General features: G+C 42.0%; 1 protein-coding gene across 6 annotated transcripts in view; it reads left to right on the forward strand.

The window, feature by feature from the left end:
* Nucleotides 1-24,439, forward strand: part of NF2 (neurofibromin 2 (merlin)) — a 96,495-nt gene that overhangs the window by 39,781 nt on the left and 32,275 nt on the right. For 5 of the 6 annotated variants that reach the window (XM_006894764.1, XM_006894766.1, XM_006894767.1 and 2 more), the window contains 4 exons: nucleotides 1,928-2,011; nucleotides 17,227-17,295; nucleotides 18,344-18,426; nucleotides 21,373-21,448. In XM_006894764.1, the coding sequence (XP_006894826.1) occupies nucleotides 1,928-2,011; nucleotides 17,227-17,295; nucleotides 18,344-18,426; nucleotides 21,373-21,448 (312 nt within the window). The remainder of the gene's footprint in view (nucleotides 1-1,927; nucleotides 2,012-17,226; nucleotides 17,296-18,343; nucleotides 18,427-21,372; nucleotides 21,449-24,439) is intronic. The other variant, XM_006894769.1, reaches the window with a different exon arrangement.

Below are 24,439 nucleotides of genomic sequence, written 5' to 3' on the forward strand. Positions count from 1 at the left end.
ACACAGGATTGGTAAATTTTGAATTGGTAAAAAGATAAAACATCATGCATGAATGCCCTCATTAGATGGTAAGCCCCTTACAGGCAAGGCTCATTTAAGTGCAGCACTGTAGGCTTTTCCCTAAGTAATTGCTCAGCTGAATTGAAGCGATTAAAAAGAGATCCATAATTAATTACAGGCTCAGAGACGGCTGGTGACTGGTTGGGGGCGTGGTTGCACGTGTGTCAGAGGAAGGCTGAGGATGAAAGAAAGCCCCATGTATTTTACTTGTGTTCTCACCGCTTGATCAGAGCCGGTCCCGATTTCATGGTTAGTTACAGTGATTGGCGCTGGGATGGCTCATGTGCCCAAAGGCGTCTCCTGCCAGTAATGCAAAAGACTTCGATGGGGATGTCAATTACACTATTTCCCAGAAATAGATGTATAGCCTTTCATGCAGACCGCCTATAATGAGTTTTAGCCTCCATATATTATATTCAGTAAATGTTAATTAATTAAATATAATAAAACCCCTGAAATAATTTTCTTTATAAGTTTCCCTTGTATTCCCCCCCCCAATATTTTCAGATTCATTTAAATTTTTGTATTGTGGCTCCTCCTCACTTCCTCCTTTCAAATAAAAGTAAGGGGGCCTAGTGGCAAGAAGCTGCGCTGCAATCTCGAAGGCTCACAGTTAGAATCCACCAGGTGCTCTGCTGCAGAAGGAGGGACAATCTCTTCCTGTGCCAGCCTGATCCGACTGGATGGTACACAACAAGAAAAACAATAAAAAAACAAGGGATTGAAAAGTTACAGTTTGAGAAACAGCACAGGCTTCATTTTCTCTGTTGAAACATAAACCCAGTTCTCAAGCCTGGGAAGAGTTTTATTGTCTTTTTGCCTCTGAAAGAAATCTCCTAGGATCGTGAAAATCTCCCTGAGTGGAGCAAATGATTAAGCACTTGACTGCTAAACGAAAAGGTTGGTAGTTTGAACCTGTTGATAGACACCTTAGAAGAAAGACCTAGTGATTTGTACTGACGTGAAAATTTACACATGTGGAACTGCCATTTGGAATGGCGTAAAAGCAGCTGGAACTGGCACTGGTAGACCCTGGAACATCACCTGGACACCAGGACTTTTTAGAAGGCCCTAGAATTAGGGAAACTGCTTTCTTATAAAGCTCCTGGAAGGCAGAGCTCTTGTGACTAAGCAAGGCCGCCTATTAACATCTGTGAAGAGAATCAGCTTAGTGTTTCAACATTGCTCTGAATTTTGGGGTGCCACCCCTTCAAGTGCCTCTCCTTCCTCTCTATTTGGAACACCACACAGTGCACCACTCGAAGAAATGAAGTGCAATGAGATATGTTAATTTAACGGCGTGGCTTACGAATTATATTTCCTGGACCTCACTATGTACTTACAAGTTTAATCGATCAAACTTTATTGCTTCCCTCTTCCTCGGCACAGGCACGGTGATGTGATGGCTTTTCCCTGCAGTCATAACTCAGCGGCCCGGGCGACTTTTGTCTTATGTTAAGACTTAAAAGCAGACTCCATTTCCTCTCGTGCTGAGTGTGCTCAGCGGGATGCCGAGGCTGCAATCACCTCCTGTGCTGCCCCTACACTTTTCGCGTTCACAGCTCGCCTCTGTCACGGCCCAGATGTCACTCTGGGTTTTAACCATGAGATTGTTTTCACTCTTCAGCGTGGGATTGAGAGAGAAGCCAAAAAGGGGTTTTTCTCTGAAGCCATCTTGCCAGTGACTTCTCAGTCGCTGAACTCTCAACCTGTTTGCATCCGTAGCAAATTTTGCCCTTTGTCAGAAAATGAAGAATGGGCGGGTTTGGCAGCTTTCATTAGAATACCCTGCAACTGTCGGCTGGGCCAGGCCTGCACTCTGCCTTCTCCATTCATGGTTTCATGTCTTTCTTGTTGCCCCTTGCAGGTAAAGAAGCAAATTTTAGATGAGAAGATCTACTGCCCTCCCGAAGCGTCTGTGCTCCTGGCTTCTTATGCAGTTCAGGCTAAGGTAGGCTCACAGAAGAAAAGCGTAGTCTCCCAGGGCATTAACTGATGTCATCGAATCGCTCCTGCCTACTGCTTTTTTGCAGGTTCTGAACTTCAGGGAGAGACTTGCCCCAGGATGTGAGATATTAAGGGACTTATGGGCTTAGAGAACCATGATTGTTGTTGTGTGCCATCGAGTCAGAATTGACTCATAGCTGACCCTCCAGTGGGTTTTTAGAAGCAAGTAAATCGCATGGGAGCAGATTGCCCATCCGGCATGGAGTAGCTGGTGGATTTGAACTGCATTCCTTTGGGATTGCAGCACACTTTTTTACACCTAAGCCACCAGTATAACAGAGAACCATGATAGTCATCCCATTTCTGTATATTCGTTTGTGTGTGAGTTTGTGTGTGTGTGTGTACATGATCATTTTAACTCAACTAATTTATGAGTAATGTATAATACAGAAGTGCTCAAGTGAGAATTGTATGACTCTGTGAAATGTCTGTGATCTCAACTTGCACATGTGGTCAACTCCATTCATGAGAACAGTCTCTCTCATTATTACAGTCATGTGGCACTTAACACCCACAGTACATTCTAGGACATTATGTGATTTAGCTGTTGTGTGAGCACCATGTTATATTCAGGCAGCCACCAGATTATGAATGAGTTCCATATAGAGAATCAGTTCAGGTCTAATGTCAGTTAGTCAAATGTGAAATTTTACAGCACATAGTGTTTATAGTGTACCTTTTTATACATAAAATGATCATCATCATCATCATCATCCCACCAGCTGCTCCACAAGAGAAGGATGGGCAGTCTCCTCCTGTGCAGTTAACTTTCTCTGAAAACTCACTGGAGGGTCACCTATGGGTTGGTTCTGACTTGATGGTACACAACAACAATAATAATGTTTTGATGTATTAAGAAAAGTAATACCTGTTTGTTATTTTGAATCATTGTCTACACCTCAAATTTTATTATAATACATTTTACAAGGGTTGGGAACACAGACGTACACTTTAGTCAAGTATTATTTGAATGAATATTATGAGGTATATGACTATAAGTAGAAAAAAGTGAATTTATGGTTTTCAATTTTTGGCTGAAGAAGGCCTTCAGGTCTTTGTTTTTAGCTTATCTGAGAACCAGTGTCGCTCCCTCAAAACAAGCCCCATTTCTTTTCCTCACTAGGTGTCCTTGGGCCCCTGGCTGAGTTCTGCAGGATCTGTGTCCCCTAAACCCTACTGAGCTGTCCAGGTAGCAGGGAGGCGGAGGGCATATCTTCTGGTTTTGCCCTTCTGTCTTTTTAAGGGTTAGCCTAGCTGCTTCACACCCCTCACTTTCCCCAGTTGAATCTCATGCCATCCACTATCCTCTGCTCTGCCTCACACTGCAGAGTCAGATGTCTCCATAATTGGACACCCTGATGGCTTTTTTTTTTACCCTGATGGCTTTTACGGTCTTTAAATACAGTCCTTTTCATGGGTTTTTTTCCCCTCCTCCTTTTTAGTGACATGTGTCCATAAAGCCATTTCCTTATAGTACTAGAAAAAGTAGTTAAGCTACTATTAACTTCTTTTTTAGAGTTTTTTTAATTGTGATTTTAATAAAAGTTTACAGAAAAGTTGGATTTTTCATTCATTCATTGTTGCACATTTTCCTCCCTACAGCCCCAGTTTGCTTTTAAAAAAAAAAAAAGTAAAAAATTATTCATTGTTGCCTAATTTTCTCCCTCTCCAACCCCAGTCCACCTTGCTTTGCACCTTTTATTCTGGACTTTTGTCATACAAATAATGCATAATTGTATATTTCTTTTAAACAGTTCTTTCCATCATCTGTCCCAATGCAGTGTTCATTATTTATCCCTTCTTTTCTTAATTTTCCCTCAACCCCCATGGCAGTCCTGTTTTATAACAGGAGCATTATAAAATATTTGTCCTTTGTGACTGAGATATTTCACTCAGCATAATGTCCTCCAGGGTCACCCATGATGTGTAATAATTTATGAGTTCCTAGTATTTCAGTGGTGTGTAATATTCCATTGTGTGAATATACCATTGTTTTTTCTATCCATTCATTTGATGATGGAAGATACTCTTGACTTCTTAGTTTACTTTTCTTGGGTAGACTTTAATTTCTAATTAAGATGAGATGTTACCTAGGCTGCTGTTTGAGAGAGGATAAGGAGGTCTGTACCTGTTTGTCAGAACAATAGGAGCACTGACTGAACTCAACTTTCCACCAAACAATCAGCCTGTAAGGTGAACAGTTAACACCAGGAAGGTATTCACTTTTTAGAGCAATCAAAGCTAGAAGGGGCAATATTTGCCCCAGGGAGAAAGATCAGAAGACAGGAAGAGGTAGGCTAGAAAAATGAGAGAAAAAGAGAATCACAAGTAGGAAGTGGAAGAATGCTGTTACCACCAGTGTCTCAAAGCAAAATGTGGATAAATGGTTGAATGGAAAACCAGTTTGTAAACTTTCAGTCAAATCACAATAAAAAAGGAAAACAGAAACACTAGAACCAATTTAATCATCAGCTGACTCTTCTAATATCTGATGACCATTCACCAGGCCTTGAGAGGGGCCTGACTCTGCCGCAGATGTGATTACTAAAGGAAGAATGTAAGTGTCTGCCCTCAGCAACTTGCCCAAGACCTTGGGCAAACTTGAGTAAAGGGAAAGGCACAATCCGTGACTTTGGGTTTGCATTTTGCACCTCCCCTATTCCAGTGCCCTGAAAACCTGAGTAATTGGGAAAACAGAAAATGGGCCTCGATTCAGCTAAAACATATGCTTCCTCTTATGCTTTAATTAAGAATATTAATAACAGGAAAACTGTGTCCTTTCAATCAGCATCATCCTGACAGTGATGAAGCAGTCGTTGTCGCTTTCATTAAATGCAAGCGCTTCCTGGCTCAGAGTCGAGTTCCTTTTCAGCCCGCTTTCCTCCCCCTGCTAAGAGGAGACCCAGTCGCTCAAGGACATTACCTCTCCTGAAGGACTTCAGTCTGAATGGCTCCATTTTCTGTGCCTGGATTTTGGGTCACAAATTCAAAGGCCACCTGTAGGAGGGAGAGAGAGAGAAAGAGAAAAAAAAATCACTTTAGGGAATCGGCAGATGTTTGTTTAAACAGATTTCACTAGGAAAGCTCTACTAATTTGAATCCTACTAGTTGAGAGAGAAAAGTGATTCACAGGCAGCATATGGAACTCATCCAAAGGAGGCTGCTTTTTTTTCCCTGAGTAAAATTTCAGAATTTTCTAAATACAGGTAATCTGTGGTTTAAAGTCTGCCTTTAGGAAACGAAGGATTTCTCCAAACAGTCTTGCTGACTAAAAGGAATAGAATATCTCATGATAATATTAGTAAGATGTTACATGCCTGCTGGTTTATAAAATGTTATAACATGAATATTTCATAGCCAGGGTTGGTACACATTTATTTTGCAGGTGAGGGATTTAAGATGCAGAAAGTATTCTATATTGTCCATTTACTTGTATGTCATTTTATTTTAGCTCACTCTTTTTTTAAAAAAAAAATTCTTCTAAGGGTGCATCTTTATAACACAGCATTTGCCAGATGGACAGTTTTTAGGTGTCTGATAATAGTGCTCTCAATTACATTAAGCATTTTGGGCATCTCTTGTCCTTAATTGTTGCCACATTTCCCATCACTACAAACGAAAAATTGCTCCTTCCAAATAGTGGGTCCCCATCCCCCCTGCCCCCTTTCCCATTCCTGTTACCACTAATAGGTTTCAGTCTTTATGCATGTTCCTGTTCTTGTTAATTCAGGTAAGTGAGACCACACAATATTTGTCCTTTTGTGATTGACTTCTTTCCCTTGGGACATTGTCAGCATTCATCGATGTTGTGACGTCTGTCAGGATTTCATTTCTTTTTCTGGCTGCATAATATGTGTGAACTACATGTTAATCCGTGCATGCATTGATGGGCACTTAAGTTGTTTCTGGCCTCTTGGCTGCTCTGAATAATCTGGTAGTAGACACTAGTGTATGTATGTCTGTTGACATTGCTTGCTACCTTCAGCTCTCAAATATGTGCCTTAAAGTAGAATTGCTAACAACTATGAAATATTATCTCACCCCAGTCAGAACAGCAAAATTTAACAGAACAGCAAACAACAAATGCTGGCGAGGTTGTGGAGAAACTGGAACCTTTATTCACTGTTGGTGGGAGTGTAAAATGATGCAACCATTGTGGAGGGCAGTATGGTGCTTTCTCAAAAAGTTGCAAATAGAGCTACCGTTTGACCCAGCAATTCCACTACTAGGAATATACCCCGAAGAGACCATAACTGACATCTAAGCAGATATATGCACACCCATGTTTATTGCGGCTTTGTTCACAATAGCAGGGAATTGGAAACAACCTAAGTACCCATCAACAAACTAATGAATAGAGAAGCTGTGGTATATTCACACAATGGAATACTACGCTGCATTGAAAATCAAGAAACTCATGCAATCTTATTCAAAATGGGTGACCCTGTAGGACATTATGCTGAGTGAAGTATCTCAGTCACTAAAGGACAAATACTGCATGGTGCCAGTGTTGTAAAGCAGGACTGACCTCAGGGTTGGGGGGAGACTGAGAAGGATGGGTTCAATAATGTATACTGCATTGAAACAGATGAGGGAACAAACTGTTTAAGAGGGAAAATTATAGGGATTTTTGTCATGACAGGTGTCCAGAGTGAAGGCTGCATCGTGGAGTGGACTTGGAAGGATTGTAAAACAATGAAAGAATTTTTCTTTTACTTTTCCAAGTAGTTGCGGGGGGGCGGGGAGAAAAGTGCAACAATGAATGAATCCAAAGTCTCTGTTAATTTTCATTGAAATTAATAATAAATGGGGGGAAAAACAACAAAACCCCCAAAAAGTCCACAAACAAAACAAACCCCAAACAAACAAAAGAAGTGGAATTGCTGGACTACTTGCTGTTTTTATGCTTAACTTTTTGAGGCACCGCCAAACTGTCTTCCGTTGTAGTTGTATTCATTATGCATACTCACCGCCAGTGGATGAGTGTTCTAATTTCCCCACATTATCACCAACATTTGTTTTCTTTTCCCCCCAATCTAATGGCCATCCTAATGAAAATAAAATTATATTTTACTGTGGTTTTGATTTGCATCTCAGGACAGGACAAGGTTCCTATCTGTGTTGTCCGTAGGGTCAGTGTGAGCCATATTTGACTCACAGGACTTCACAGTAGTGGTTTAACCAAAAGTGGTGTGGTTGCTTAAGTGTTGAGCTGCTAACTAAAAGGACATAAAGCTGGAATTTGGTGAAAGGCAGTGTGTGCTGTCCACAGAATAGATTTCAAAGGCTGCAATCAAACCTATAGCTGCTCCATGCGAGAAAGATAAGACATCTTTCTCCTGTTAAGACCCGTGGCCTTGGAAACCTGATGTGAAATTACCATGGGCTGGTTAGACTCAATAGCAGTCAGTTTGGTTTTTGCATTTAGTGGCATAACCAAGGGGCTTTGGTGGTGCCGTGGTTAAGTGGTCAGACCAGAAAGATCAGCAGTTTGAACACAGCTGTTCTTTGGGACAAAAAAAGTGGCTGCTTCTAGAACATTGCAGCCTTTGAGTAGCACGGACTGCCTTTCACCAAATTTCAGCTTTATTTACACGATCACATTAGTCCAAGCTTTTCCTAAACTACACTGGTCCCTTCTATTGTGTTCAGTTTGTTTTCTTCCACAACCTTCCTGGAACAAAAAGAAACTTTCGAGGTGTGGAGGAGAAAGTGAATTGAGCTCATTAACACATGGAACATAATTATGAGCAAATGTATTCATTACAGCATTTCAGCTGTTCAAATGATATAGACACAGTTAATTCTAAAGCATAAAGAAACAATTACCCTCAGAGTATAAATACAAATATTAATCACATGGTTCAGTTAACAAGGACCATATTTCTTGGTTAGGATTTGACTTATGTTTGACTCAAAAGCGTGGGTTGGGGTTTTTTTGGGGGGGGGCCTGGTCACATGGTACACCAATCCATACTTCAATGTTTAAGCCACCTGTTGGATTCCATATTGATAATTTGTTGTCTGAAATTTCTTCTTTGTAAAAATGATTTTGAATATCAAAGGCATGGGATTCGAATCCACCAGCTGCTCGGCTGGAGGATGATGGGCATTCACTGCCAGTGAGACTCACTGCCTCTGAATACCTGCTTTAGGTGTAGGTATACCTGCTATAGGATCCTCCCATGGCTACCGTCAAACTCGCCCCTGCCCAAGGCTATCCCATCAACAGCAGAATGCAATGCTGCCCGGTCTTGACAATCCCCATGAATTCCACACATGGTTCTGCTTAACGTTAAGCTACTACACATGGGAACCTGGTTTAATTGGAACTCAAGTGGCACTTTTTTCTCCCCTCAGTGTTATTGCTTCTGTGGAAGGAAGTGACATCCTGGGAGAAATAATGTACAAGCATGGCTTCTATCTCATCATTGTGCCCCACTGTGGCAGAGGGCTTAAGAAATTGATGATGTACAGACTGATCTTAAACTTAGGACTGGGATGCTGAAGAATGCCGTTGTTGTTGTTGTTATGTGCCACTGAGTTGCTTACGACTCATAGCGACCCTATGTCCAACAGCCCTAAAACCTGCTCTTATCTTGGGCCAACTTTATTGTCTCTGACACAGCTACCCTCATTACCCAAGTCACTGTATCAATCCATCTCATTGATGGTCTCCCTTTCTTTTATCTGTCCCTCCGTCTTTCCAAGCATGATGTCCCTCTCCAAGGATTGGTCCCTCCTTGCAACATGCCAAAAGTATGTCAGACAAAGCCTCAGAATCTTTGACTCTAAGGAGCATCCTGGCTTCACTCTCTCTAGGACGAACTTGTTTGTTCTCCTAGCAGTCCATGGTATGTATATTCAACACTCTTCTCTAGAACCACAGCTCAAAGGCATCAATTCTCTATCATCCCTAGTCATTATTCAGCTCTCTAACACATAGCAAGCAATTGCAGCAGGTTCTGTCATAATTGAAGCTGTAATAGAATGAGACCCGAGGTAAATGATACCCAAACAGTCAAAAAAAATATTTTTTTTTAGAGAGACAGTGGTTTACTGGTCATGCAGTGGTGCCTGCAAGAAGAGAGGAAAGAGAGAGATGAGATATGTAAAGTACAGGAGCAGAACGGCGAGAGTGGAGCTTGGGAGCCAGGTCTTAAAGGATCTTAACCTTATCCTGTGGTTGATGGGGTTTGCGGAGGCTTTTTGTTTTAGATGGGTCCCTTGGTAGTCCTGTGAAGAGCAGGTTGGAGTGGCCGAGTTTGGAGACAGAGAGTTCAATCACAAGGTGGTGATTAGTGTCCTGTTTAGCAAATATAAGGTTTAGATTTCAGTCTGTGATCAAATAATTGACAAGAGATCCAGGAGGTAAAGATCATATAAATGGTGCTGTACTTGGAATATCCTTTTACAAGTTGGGTTCCTCCCCACACCATTGATTTTTTTGAGATTTATTTGTGTGTTATGTGTAGATGTAGTTGATTTTAACTGTGGTATAGTAGTTTGTTGTTATGTACCAGAGTCAGAACTGACCCATAGCTGACCCTCCAGCGGGTTTTCAGAGGCAGTTAATTGCACAGGAGGAGATTGTCCATCCTTCTCGCGTGGAGCAGCTGGTGGCCACAGACCGCATGCCGTCAGGATTGCAACACAGCTTCTTGCCACTAGGCCACCAAAAACCAATTCATTAATCCAATTCCTTCTGAGGGAGGAGCACATTGTCTGCACTTTCTCCCTATTATAGACAGTGCCTCACTGGAAATTCTCCTGTGACTCTTGTGCACACACGCAAGAGTCTTCCCCTTTCTGGACTGAATTGTGTCTTCCAAAAACAGGTGCTGTCATTTCTAACCTCTGCGCTTGTGACTAGGAGCTCTAGTGGCCTTGTGGTAAGAAGCTGCACTGCCGTCCCGAAGGCTTGTGGTTCGAATGCACCAGCTGCTTTGCAGAAGAAAGATGGGCAATCTCCCGTGATTTACTGCCTCTTCAAAACCCACTGGGCTGTCAGCTATGGGTCGATTCCGACTCAATGGCAAAACAGCAACAATGCTTGTAGTGAAAGGAGCTCTGGGAGCATAATTTGTAGGCTGTTGCCGTGCTTATCGAAAGGCTTTGAATTTCCGGTGGATCGAATCCACCAGCAGCTCTACAGAAAAGAAATGAGAGGTCTCTCTGAATAAAATTTACTGCTTTGGAAACCTGATGGAGGATTATTAGAGTTAGAACTGAGCCAACAGCAGTGAGTGAGTAAGAATATTTATAATTAGGTTGCTAACAGAAAGATCAGCAGTTTGAGTTTACCAGTTGGTCCACAGGAGACAGATGTGGTGTCCTGTTAGAGTTACAGCTTTGGAAATCAGATGGAAAGTCTCCTCGTGTCAGACCCTACTCAGCGACAGTATGCTTGACGGTGTGTGGGTATGCTCGTAGTTATAATTTCATTTAGAGACATGGTCTTTGTATATTCATGAGGCAGGATTTTTGTAGCGTATGTTTTTAGTCAGTCTCTTGAGATATAAAGGAGATTAAACAAGTAGCAGAGGAAAGGTGTGATAAGACCGATGGAGATCCCCAAGGACTTAGAAGAAGAAATGGAAAAGACAAAAATCTTCCTCTAGTCTCCGGAGAGAAAGACTTGCCCGAGAACCACCACGCTTGATTTGGACTTCTGAAGCTTCGTCTGATATTCTTTGGACATGTTGCAAGGAGGGACCAGTCCTTGGAGAGGGACATCATGTTTGGGAGGGTGGAGAGACAGTGCAGGAGAGGAAGACCGTCTATGAGATGGACTGAGTCAGTGACAGGAGTAATGGGGATAGGTTGGCACAGGATAGAGCAGGGTTGAAGGCTGTTGTACATAGGGTTTCTGTGAGTTGCAAGGTAGACTTCTAAGACTGTAACGAGATGAGTTAATGTAACCAGACACCGTGACTGCAGCGATGGACTTGAATATGTCAGAGACTTTGAAGATGGCACAGAATAGGACAGGGTTCAGATCTGTTGTTCATAGGGTTGCTTAGGGCCTTACTTGACAACATCAAATAATAACAACACAATTGTATGAAACTGACAAGATGTGCCTCTCTACAGACATCTCTTATAAGAAAATGACAGAAAAAAATAAGTGCAAAAGAGGAACAGCCACTTAATAGACAGAAGATAAAATTAGAATAGTCACTAAATATGGGAAAATGTTCAAGCTTGTGCGTAGTCAGGAAAAAGGCAATTTGAAACAATAAGGTAATAGTTTATACTCATAAGATTGTAAGGGTAATTCCTATCACGGTGTTGGAACTGATTTGCTCCTTAGGGAATATGACCCATTGTAACCTTTTTAGAGTGATGGATTGCGGAGGCAACCTATTAATCCCAGAAATTCCATTTTTAGGTTGCTTCTCCAGAGGAATTCCTGCCCAGCATGCTTCTTTCACTGACAACTGTCAGATCACCTAGGTTGTCTTCATTCTCTTTAACTGCAGACAGTATTTCATAGAGTAGAAGGCTGTCGGTTATTTAAGCATTTCTTTATTAGTTGTTATTCAGGCTTGTTTTCCCTTCAGTTACTTTTCTATTTAGGCAAATGCAACAGCCATCCTTACATGCTTTGAGCACATATGAATAATAGAGGTATATGGACAGCATCGGTCCAGGTAGGGCACTTGCGCCCACATGGCAGCGAGGAGGGGCTTGCTTGGAGGTGCTCCAGGTGACAGTTTGCAGCTGGGCTGCGCCGAGCATGGCTTGCAGTCCCTGAGCCCCTGAGCTGGCTGCTCTTTGCACATGCTCTGCTGCTCTGTGCCTGAGCGGAGATGCTAGGTTATAGATGTTCTGCTTCCCATTCTGACCATGCTGCCTGAGGCCCCTTAGAGAGTACCTCATGCCTAGAGCTGCAGGTGTAAATTCACAAGCCCTGAGGCTCTGGGTCCTAATGGAGCAGCTTCAGCAGCTTATACAGGGATTACTATGATAGATGCAAATATATGCAAAAGCATGCAACATCTGAGATGGTGTTCACACAACATCCAAATCACATAATGTCCTATTTCACAGAACATATTGTGGACATTAAGGACACATTCCTGTATTCCTGTAAGGTAAATACCAAAAGATAACATAATTGGTTTGAGGGATAAGAATGCTTGACATTTAAATAATGCTAAATGATAGAAGCCAGACACAGAGGTCACATATTACGTAATTCCATTCATATGAGATACTATAGCTCTAGGGTTTGTTTTTGGGCTATTAGGAATGTGGTGGAATTAGATAGTGATGATGTTTCAGTATTATTGTAAATATGCTAAAACCCACAAATTGCATACTTTAAAATGGTGAGTTTTAAATTATATGTGTCTTATCTCAGTAAAAATTATGAAAACAAATTTAAATAAATGAGCCAAATTGTGTCCTAAAAGTGTTAGCTTAATTTAACCTCCAACGTATATGAGAAAAATCCATTTCCACACTTTTACCAACAATAGATATAATCACTCTTCATTTTTACTAGTAATGATGGGGCAGGAAGAAAAGATTTGAAAACATTTTGTATTTCCTCAGTTGCCATTGAGGCCGAACCTTTCTTTGTTGATTTATTGGCCGTTTATATTTCTTTTTCCTGTACATTAACTTTACTGCTTGCCTATTTCCCTACTGTATTGTTTATTTTTTCTGATTAATTTTTGGAAGCTGTGTGTCTATTTTTACACATAGGCTTGTCAATCTTTTTTTCTTTTTTTTTCTCTCTCTTGTTGTATACCGTCAAATCGGATCCAGCTGGCACCAGAGGAGTTTGGCCCTCCTTCTCTAGCAGAGCATCTGGTGGATTCAAGCCGTGCACCTTCTGGATTGCACCGCAGCTTCTTGCCCCTAGGCCACCAGAGCTCCCTTAGACTTGTCAGTATTGTGTGTGTGTGTGTGTGTGTGTGTAGTAGCATTTAGAATGGCTTCCCCAACCTATTCTATATGTGTTCTATATTTTTTTCCGTGTTCTCTTATGGATTTTTTTTTGTTTATAGATCTAAGTTTTTAATCCACCTGGAATTTAGTGACTGGCATATGACAGAGATCAGCTGTTATTACTATTTATGTATTAATCACATATTTCTGCTTTGTGAAATCGAGGTCAGAGCATTTGATCTAATTTTTCTGTACACATAGACAGGGGAGGGAGTCCTGGTGCATATTTGATTAAATATTGGACTACTAACTAAAAGGTTGGCAGTTGCATCCAACTCACCAGTCACTCCTCAGATCAGAGAAAGATGGACAGTCTTTCCCCACTAAGATTTACAGCCTCTAAACCACAATGGAAGGACCCATTTGCCTTGAGTCAGGTGAACCAGAATAGCCTTGAGAGCAGCAGGTTTGGCTGGCGGAGGGCCTTGTTTTCTTTTTGGAGATTTTTTTCATTGTTATAAACAGAGATTATTATCCAGGAGTCTCTGATTAACCTATGCAGATTTACTCCAGGAGTCCTTTAAATGGTAAACTTCCCTTCTTGAATTTCAATATGATTGGCTGATATCAGGAGTAGATCTATGTTTTTGTAAGGCCTGGAATTTATGTCATCTGGGAGGCTCTCTTTAATGTAAGAATAGAAAATTATGAATATAAAATGAGGTGCAGGCCCATGCAGGTGCAAAGACCTGAAATCCAAGCTTCATTAGCTTTACAGTCGATTCACTGCTGGTTATATTATCAGAATGCGGCTCTTATATAAAAGGGCGAAGAACTGCCATCTCCATCTGTGGAGCTGTAGGGCTTTCCTTTATACTTACCAATTGTCACAATTTAAGAATTTTTTCCCCTCCCTGCCTTTGTTTTTTTTAAAAGAGACATTTAAGAGCAGAGAGACACATCAAGGTAGCTTTAATGTTGTAAGTGGAGTTAGTCCACTGGAGAAATTCTCTCAGCACCTCTGAAAATTTTCAGACATAATGTATTTGATCGATGGAGTAGCTGGGAGCTCTGTATAAATAATGTGGTAGTTCGTTTTGCAAGCCTTTGGAACCTGAATTTACAATGTTAACTTTGCATATCTGCTTACTTTCACATTGGAGTTGGTTCCGTTTTGTTAAAGGGTTGCAAATGCAGTTAGCTCAGCTTCCTACCTGCTCTGAAATGTGAGAGGCAAACAGCTACCAGTGTCATTGTGAATAATGCAGAGGATAACAATAAGAAGACTTCCTTCACGCGCACTACACGTGTGAGGCAGGCTATCTTCTCCCCTCCGCTGGACGGGTTAGGAAGCTGAGGTTAGGGAGAGGAAGCCTCACCCAGGGCCTCAGGGTGAACCTCCAGAGCCCCCCTGCTTTGACATATCCTCTGAGGATAGCATGTTCACTTAATAAATAAAACAGTTCAAAGAAGTCACACAACCTGAGTTTTAAATTTTCATATCAGTTATACTGAATGCTTATGTGTCAAGTAGTTTTAAAAACATCCTAGGTATTAGTCCATTTAATCTCCATTGTTGTTGTTAGGTGCTGTCAAACTGAGTACAAGAACAAAACGATGTATGTGAATGATTGTATGCAAACCAAAAGATATAGTAATAAACTCAGCAAGAGTACTTTAAAATAAAGTCAGCTATGACTCAGACTTTATGAACAATAGATACTTTGTCCTGTCCTGCTCTAACCTTGGCCTTCCTCATCATCTCCATCTCCGATGTGCTCGAACCCACTGTTTTCATCACCTTATTGAGAATTTTCCTCTCTTCTCTGACCCCTTATCTTTCCCAGCATGATGTCTTTTTCCAAGGTCCGGCCCTTCTCGATAATATGCCCAAAGTATGTGAGATGAAGTTTCATCATCTGTAAGATGAGCTGTATTATTATTATTATTATTATTATTGCCACTAAACCAATGAGGAAACTGAATCACAAAAATTTCCAGGATTACATAAATCAATAAGTGAAGGTGCTGGAGTTGAACCTCCAGAAAAGAGTTCTTACCCATGTTCTGTAATTGTTTGCTGGGAAAGTACAGTTAAAGCTCAGTATAGCTCCTGATCCATCAGCCTCTCAGAACTCCCCAGAGAGTGACAGAAACCAGGGTACTTTGAGTGTTTTAAATGAAGAAAAGAAAAGCTCAGAGGTTACCAAAATGGTTGCATATTTAGTTGAAATCAGACAAATGAATTCTTTAACACACACAGGAAAACAAAGCAACGTCATTCTGCCATTCACAAATAATCATAGGATATTTATGAGAAATATTAAGTCATGAGGCTTTTACACTCAGGGTGGTGTGGTCTGAGGGAAGGCTTTAAGTTGGCAATGAGCATCTTCTTTCAGTCCTGGGAGTGTCTCTCTCGGGTCTGGTGTGCACTTGGGCTGGGAGAAGACACGAAAAGTCAGAAGTAGGTCTCTGAGAATGAGAGCGTGGAGCAATCCCTTGAGTCGATCTGGAGATAGCGTGGACAGCTTAATGTCTGACCTTTCTTTCTTTTTCTAAAAGAAAGGAAATGTTTCTTTTTAGAAGGATGTAAACATCTCCCCTAACTTCCTCAGAGTTCACCCAGCCCCTCCGTGGGATGACTCTTTCCTGTCTTGGGGATGGAGGCTCAAGAGATTTCCAAAAACCTCCCTCCTCTAGCCTTCTTGGTTCTTTCTTGATGCTCCTGGCAGGAAGTAGAGCTGGTCAAGGCCTGAGAATCTCCAAAGCCAGAGGACTCTAAGGTGACGTGTCTCCCTTCACTAAGAGTTCTTGCTTAGGCCAGTGGCAACATATGCCAGTCAGATGTCCACACTGCCCTCTCACTCTCCTCCCTCTTGGCATGGAAGAGGTCCTAGTAGGACATGTTGTATAATATTTTATGAGTTCCTGGTTTTTCACTGCTGTGTAGTGTTCCATTGCATGAATGTGCCATAGTTTTTCTATCCATTCGTTTGTTGATGGGCGCTTGGATTGCTTCCGTCTCTTTGCTATTGTGAACAAAGCCGCAATAAACATGGGTGTGCATGTAAAAAAAAAAAAGAAGAAGGATGTAAACAGAGACAATTTTTCTAAAGCACTCAGTTTTGCTAGTTTTAGTAAGAAGAAAAGCCCCCAGTGAATTGTACAAAATTGTTGACTTGGCAAATGTTTTCTTGGCTATGTTTTTACCACCAAAAAAAGAAAGAAAAGCCACTGAATGATACGGAAGAGACAAACTTTAATTCTCTATTATACTGTGTGTTTTTTTGTTTGTTTGTTTTTTGGTAGTTTGCTTTTTTTAAAAAAAGAAAGAAAGACCTTTCTATTTTTTTAATAGTTCCTGGTTAGACTTAAATTTTCTAGATAAGAGAAGCGCTTCCTTGAAAATACAAAACCAAGGGAGCTCTGGTGGCCTAGTGGCAAGAAGCTGCACTGAAATCCCAAATGCATGCAGTTCGAATCCACCAGATGTTCTGCTGGAGGAGGGGCAATCTCATCCTGTGCCAGGTGGATCTGATTTGATGGTACACACACACACACACACACACACACACACACACATAAATCGGAAACAAAATTGTAAAGTCATTGTTCCTGGACAAAGAAATTGAAATGCAGAGCAGCATCCCTAACTTTGGTCAGTGACCTTGGGGCACATTAGCTAACCAATCATGCGTTAGTGAGCACAGTGGTGTTACATGCCGTCACGTCTCATATGACTTGTATGGATTGACAGTAGATTTTTCCAAAGCGGTTTTCAGAGTTGTGAGTGAAAATAGTTCCATTGTTTTTCCCGGCTCTCAACCAGCAATTTGTTCCAATTAGCAGCCACTTGGAAGCATTTGTATCACAGATAGGTAAGACTCTTACCGCACACAGCTCATCACACTTGCACAGTTATGTTTTATTTCATTTCAAAAGCTAACGCGTTCTGGTGGTGACTGCTTTCTTTGAGGATAAAAAAAAAAAAAGCCTGGTCACATTTCTAAACAAATGTCACATTCTTATCCCCATTATCTCCCATCCATCCCTTATGGGATCGTGCAACTCTCTTGGTAGATATAATCCGCTTTGTATTTTCATTCAGGGATAACAAACTAGCAAGGTTCAAATCTTGACATGTCATCAGAATTGAATTGCTCCCGGGTGCTGGGAGGCAGTGAAGAGTCTAGCTGTGTTCAGAAAAGGCAGTTAGAGAATCTCAATTACCTGCTCTTCTTTTTTTTCTCCCTCCAGTATGGTGACTATGACCCCTCAGTTCACAAGCGGGGATTCTTGGCCCAGGAAGAGTTGCTTCCAAAAAGGGTAAGAAATCAAATTGAGGTGTACTCCAACCTGTGTGGGAAGGCCTAGCAGGACTATCATGTGCAAGAAAGCTGCTTGGGCACTCTCTCTCCCTATTTCCTTTCAAGGGGACATGACCATCCCTTTGGGGATGTGACCTTCTAATAAATCTATCTTTACGATTTTACCCTCAAAAAAAGAGAGGAGGAGAGAAGTTGCCTGAAGGACTTGAAGTGGTATTGGAAGGACATGGCAAGAACAGGTTTAAAAATATTTCAGTACATGGCAAGAACAGGTTTAAAAATATTTTGTAATAAATCTTGACTAAAGAGCGTGCAGTAGCTGTGATGAATATTAAGAAGCCAAGGTTCTTCGAGTTGGATTGGGGCATTGCCAGGACTGGCCTGGCCTGCAGATGTCCTCCTGCCTGGTCGTTTTCATCAAGGTAGCTGAGCCTCACTAGTTCTTGGGGAAGCGTTTGGAGCAGTCTGTTCACATGGGAAACGGAGCTGTTTGCAGCTGCACTGGGCAATAGAGGATGAGTTAGGGTGGCCGTTGTGGCCTCAGTCTGCAGTGCTCTTCATCTTGTTCATTAGCTGCAGAAGAAAGACTTTCCTCCAATTTACTGTCTCCACTCAGCTGTCAGTAGGTAATGAAGCCTGTTCCTCACCTCTCACTGGCTTTATCTGCTCGCATCACGGCTTCTGTGTAGGTGAAGGCAGCGGCTCACACAAGCTGGCCTCAGGGGTTCCGGGGAGAGTTAGCCTTGCCTCTGACTGGGCTACTTCATTTGAGACGGTCTCTAGGGTGCAGAGCCCAGGAAAGGAGGACACCGCAGGCGGGGGACGTACCTCAGCCTGAGTAATAGTGCCACTTTTCCAAGTTGTTATCCAAATTGAATGGTGCTTATTTACACGCCCACCTCAGCCAGTGACTGTCTCCCTGTGTGTGGCTTTTTAAAAATAGCCATGCTATTTTGTAAAAAACGATACATCATCATAAAAATGTCAAACAATACCAAAACTTTTCCTTATGCGTGGGTTTTTTATTTTGCTGTGTTTTTCGGTAGGTGATAAATCTGTATCAAATGACTCCGGAAATGTGGGAGGAGAGAATAACTGCATGGTATGCGGAGCACCGGGGCCGGGCCAGGTGAGTAAGCCCAGCTTCCTGCTTCACATTTCTGAGTGGATTTTTAAAAAAAGAACAAAATCAAGAATCAAAATACCAAAATCTATAAAACTTCAATATACTTGTTAAACAGAATGTACTACAGAAGTATATAAAAGACAAGGAAGAGGTGCAGCCATTCAATTTCAGTACTGTTTTTCCATGTACCTGCATAGAAGATATTGTCTTATGATTTCTCCCTGCTTCAGTGTACCAGGAGGCAGTCAACAGAACAGAGCAAGGAAACACTACATGGTTCAAAATCAGGAAGGATATATGCCAAGGATATGCTCTATCTCTATACCTTTTCAATCTATATGCAGAACAGATCATCTAGGAGGCTGGGCTGTATGAGGAGGGGTGTGGCATCAGGATTGGAGGAAGACTCACCAACAACCTGTGTTATGCAGATGACACAACCCTGCTTGCTAAAACTGAGGAGGACCTGGAGTGTTTGTTGCAGAAGGTCAAGAACTGCAGACTTCAATATGGATTGAAGCTCAACATCAAAGAGACAAAGATTCTCACCACTGGGCTGATTGGCAGCATTAGGATAGATGATGACGAGATTAAGGTTGTAAACAGCTTTAGTTTGTTTGGCTCCACAATCAACACTCTTGGTACCAGCAGCCAGGAAATCAAAAGACAAATTGTATTGGGAGAATCTGCTGTCAGAGACCTTTCCAGAGTACTGAAGAGCAACGAACTACATCAGTGTGGAGACTAAGGTGCGCCTAATCCAGGCCATAGTCTTTGCAATTACTTGTTACATGTTAGAGAGCTGGACAATGAGTAGGGATGATAGAAAGAGAATTGATGCCTTTGAGCTGTGGTGCTGGAGAAGAGTGTTGAATATACCACGGACTGCCAGGAGAACAAACAACTTCATCCTGGAGAGGGTGAAACCAGGCTGCTTCTTGGAGGCAAGGATTCTGAGGCTGACAAACTTTGGACATGTTGCGAGGAGGGACCTGTCCTTGGAGAGGGATGTCATGCTTGGGAAGATGCATGCTCAGGAGAGGAAGACCTTGGACGAGCTGGATTGACGCAGTGACTGGGGTGATGAGGGTTGGTGTGTCAGAGACAATAAGATTGGCACAGGATAGAGAAAGTTTCAGGGCTATTCCAGATGCTTTGCTGAAGAACGAGGGGCAATCTCCTCCTGTACCAGTCAGAACCAATTTGACAGTCCACACAAAAGTAAAAGAGAGGGGGAAAAAGTTTCAGGGCTGTTGTACATAGGATTGCTATGAGTCACAACTACACAACGGCACATAACAACAGTAACAGAAAGATCCACTATGCATAGTCTTAGATGTGCATTTTTGTAAGTAGTTCTGAGGGTAGATTCCTTAGAAGAGCCACCTGCCAGGTCAAAGGAGATGAGAAATTTGCATTTCAACAGAGGCCGCCAAATTGTCCTTCAAAAAGATTGTATCTGTGTATGTCCCTCTCAGCGGCATTTACGAGTGTGGCCTTCCCCTCTCCATTATTCTCCAAGCCTTTTTTATCTCATTCTAATAATTGTAGAAGGTGGAATATCTTTCATTGGCCTTTTAATTTTTTAAGATGTTTTTGCTCTCCTTGAAATCGACTTCCTGTCATCCTCCCAAGTCACCTTTCTCTCTTCCTTCCTCCTCAAGGAAAGCACTTTCCTGATTTCTAACTTCATTAGGTTCGTGTTGCCTGTTTTAAACTTCGTAGCAGTGGATTCAGACAGTTTGTAATTTTTTGTGTCTGGCTTCCTTTGCTCAGCCTCATACTGTGATATTTGGCCTGTGGGATCAGCAGTAGCTTTCCCATTTTTAGTGCTGGACGGAATGAAAAGTCTTTCCATTTTGAACTCTTGATATGCCACTGGAGCTCTCGTGACATCGTGGCAAGAAGTTGTGCTGCAATCCTGAAGGCACACGGATCGAGACCACCAGCTACTCCTCAGGAGATGGATAGGCATTCTTCTCACTTGTGATTAACTGCCTCTGAAAACCCACTGGGGCGTCAGCTGTGGGTCAGTTCCAACTCTACAGTACTCAACAAGTATCCCATACATAATTGATTTACCTCACACTTGTGGGATATTTAGATTACCAAGGTTTTACTATTAGACATAAGGAAGAAGAAGAAAAAAGGACAAATACTTTTGCAGGGTGATTATAGCAGTTTACATCAAAAGTATATGTGACTTTAAAAACAAAAAAACAACCCCAAGAAAACTTACATGTGACGTTTTAAAATTGTTCCACCTACTTAACAATACTTGGCTGTTATTGAAGGTTGAATTTTTAAAATTCTTTTGAGAGCATTTTGATATTGGGAGGAAAAGAAATTTTACTTATTCAGTATTTTACCAATTCAGGAGTTTTCTGCAATCTGTTGTGGTTTTCAAAAACCTCCTTTAAGTTTTCCTTGTAATTTAGAAATAGATATCCTCGCTTGGGTTTTACCATCCGAATATCTGCCTCTTGCCTTAAGTGTTACCAAAAGCCAAAAAAGTAAAATCAGGAAGTAGCTTGCCAAGAGAGTGGTTTCTGGGACAGAAGCTAGCTGAAGAAAGTACATGTCAGGTAAAATACAATTTAAACATGCTGGGTACATTTGAGGGGAGAAGATAAGACGCCACATTTCTTTGCTTGAGCGACTTAGATGGGTGTCATTATTTACCAAGGGCAAAGTCTGCAATTGAAGCCAGGAGACGTTATAATGAATCTGTGCTCTTGTTTTTATGGGACTGGGAAATGCTGCCTGACCTCGGCATGTTTAATTCACTCGGCATTGGGAAGAGCTTGGCACGGGTCCACCTTGCCTTGTATCTGCTGCCAGGGGACAGGATTCTAGAGGAAGAGCAAATCGAGAGGGCCCCCCCGGGGCATGTGCTTCCCCCTACCTTCTCTGTCAGCTCCAGTGATGACTGATTCCTTCTCCTTACAGGGACGAAGCGGAAATGGAATATCTGAAGATAGCACAGGACCTGGAAATGTATGGCGTGAACTACTTTGCAATCCGGGTGTGTTGAAGTCTCTCCACGGTGCCTGTTCAATAACCAGAGACTGGATTAGGGGCAGGCTGCTAAAATGGGTTACCTCTTCATTCCATCAGAGTTAGCGTGGGCAACTCTTTCACAGTCCAGTGGTAAAGAGAAGGGGGGGAGGGGAGGGAAAGGAAAGGAAGAGAGATCTTACAGCCTCACTTTCTATTTTGGGGCTTCAATTAGATCATAGGTAATTAAGTGTCAGTTGAGCCTTGAGGGACCGGGGCCCAGTTCTACACTCAGCACAAACCTGTTTGAGTCCTCAGAGTTTAACACTTGATTATTTCTGATGCTGTGAGATCTTGGCCCACGGGGAGCACCTGTAAATGCCTCCTTTGCCCAGAGCGCAGGGAGAGTAAAGCTGCCTTTATAGATTACGGATTTGTTTGGGTGGGGAATCTTGTTCTCACTCTGAGGCTAATTGGTTTTCTATCCAGACCATTAATAGTCTGCTGTCCTTTGGGAACACACAGCCTGCACCCAGAAACGTGTTTCATTTCTCAGCCTCTAGAATGTCTCTTTTTACCGCGGTCAGCTGCTGAATGCAACTGTGTGGGCAGCTTCTCCCAAAGGGGTAAAATACCTCATTGCTGGTGCTAATGTGCAGATGAAGGGACTTAAAAAAACAAAAACAAAAACAAAACCCCAAACAACAACAAACACTGTGCACAGTAGTTTGCCTTGATTACCATAGTTATAGTTTGCTTTCCATGTTTGAGTTCCTACAAATTTTGTATAAAATTTGGATAAACTGAAGCACGTTTTAACTTAATTTATTTGCTTTCTAAATAAAACTTTTTACAGATGACTTTGTATAAAATGAAGTCATGAAAATATCATAATTTAGAAAATAAATGAGTGTCTAATGAATGTCCCACAATATTACAGCAGGTTATTTACTAAAGTTCTATTTAGTTATGGATTTCCTAACTCATTTGGCTTCTTGAAAATCAGATTGATTCAATGCTTTTCTGTGATTTTGTCAATTCGATTCCTTATTCTTATGGGCCTGCTGCCATATCTAGATTCTATAAAACTCAGGTTTTATGGTTCTCAATGAGCAGTTTTTTATTAGGGACTATTTTTACATCAGTCAAAGGAAAAAAATAATTTTGTGTGTGTGTTTTTATACTGAGCAGTAGACAGAACATATGGTGGCTTTAAGGGCACAGGCGGCATGTAGAGCTTTACCTGTTAGTCTGCTAACCAAAAAGATGGCAGTTTCAAATTCATGAAGATGCGGCAGGCTCCTCCCTTAAAGAGTTCCAGGGTTCAGTCGGAATCTACTTGATGGCAGGCGATCGACGGTCAAATGGCAATTTTAGTGTCTTGGGTAACAGAGTCCTGGAAATTTTACCATTGGGAGATTAGCACTTAAAACATTTAGAGACTCCACTTTGATCGTTTTAATCTGTAGAAGTGATGGAGCCACAATAATAGGAGACAGTTGGTGGTGGTGGTGGTGGTGGTGGTGGTGTTATTAGGTGTCATCAATTCGACTACAACTCAGCAACCCTAAGAACAACAGATCTGAACCCTGTCCTATTCTGTGCCATCCTTAGACTTCCCGACACACAAGAGCCCATTGCAGCAGTCACCATGTTAGTCCACCCGGTTGAGGGTCGTCACCTCCTTCACTGACCCTCCACCTTTCCCAGCATCATGTCCTCCTCCAAGAAATAGCTCCTTCTAGCATGCTGAAGTATGTGAGGCGAAGCCTCATCATCTTTGCCTCTAAAGATCACTCTGGCTGCACCCTCTCCAAGACATCTGTTTGTTTTGGCCATCCGTGGGATGCTCAGTGCTCTTCTCCAGTACCACAGCTCGAAGTCATCAATTGTTTTTCTGTCATCCTTATGCATTGTCCGGCTCTCAGATGCATAGTAAGATGTAGAGTAACAAAGTGCAGACTGAGTACAGACCCTGTTTTTTAACTTATTATAAACTCAAATCAGAAACATAATGAAATAGCTCTTATTTTTGCAAAAAGTACTATTGATTTTAAAAGTGCAGCCCCTCCTGCGTTAAAGCTGTGCAGGCAGCAGGAATCTCACATAGTTTAGTGATGGTACCTGGCTTCAGGCTGCGAGAAGGATGAAAAGATTAGCTTGGAGCACACACATCTTCATCCAGCACCTGCTGTTAGATTGGTTCTTCACATCCTCCTTGGCAAACCTTCTCAGTGTGCGGATCCGTTTCCCTGCCCTTGAAGCTCAGTTCAGTTTCTTTGTCATCGGCAAGGGAGGAGGTTCTGTAGCGTCATGAAGGGGGCTTCCTCTCACCACTAGGGAAGGGCCAGCCCCCAGCACACCGGAAACATACTTGCCTACTCTGTTTTGTGGCTAACACCTCTGTATGTTAGGTGCCATCGAGTCATCTCATAGATACCCTGTGTGCAATAGTTCTGAACCCTGTCCTATCCTGAGCCAGTCTCACTGACTCCAACACATCTAATCCCAGAGTCTTCCTCTCATACACTGTCCCTGGCCACATGCCCAAAGTATGGGCAAAATCCAAAGCTTCAAAATCCTTGCCTCAGGGAGCTCTGGTGGACTAGTGGCAAGAAGCTGCACTGCAATCCCAGAGGTGCACAGTTCAAATCCACCAGATGCTCTGCTAGAGAAGGAGGGGCAGTCTCCTCCTGTACCAGTCAGATCTGATTTGATGGTACATATACACACAAATAAAAAAGAAAAAGAAAAATCATTGCCTCCATAAGAAACTTTGTTTCACCTTCTCCAAGACAGACTTGTTTGTTCTCTTGGTGGTATGTATGTTCAATACTCTTCTCCAGCACCACAACTCAAAGGCATCGGTTCTTCTTCTGTCATCCTTAGTCATTGTCCAGCTCTCTGATGCATAGCAAGTAATTGCAAAGACCACAGCCTTAATCAGGTGCACCTTAAAATCTAGACTATCATTGCTCTTTATTTTTTTTTCCTATAATTATATTTTATTAATTTTCAT

Source organism: Elephantulus edwardii, unplaced genomic scaffold (assembly GCF_000299155.1).
Source record: "Elephantulus edwardii isolate Elephantulus edwardi_28Jun2011 unplaced genomic scaffold, EleEdw1.0 scaffold00151, whole genome shotgun sequence".
Taxonomy (NCBI): Eukaryota; Metazoa; Chordata; class Mammalia; order Macroscelidea; family Macroscelididae; genus Elephantulus; species Elephantulus edwardii.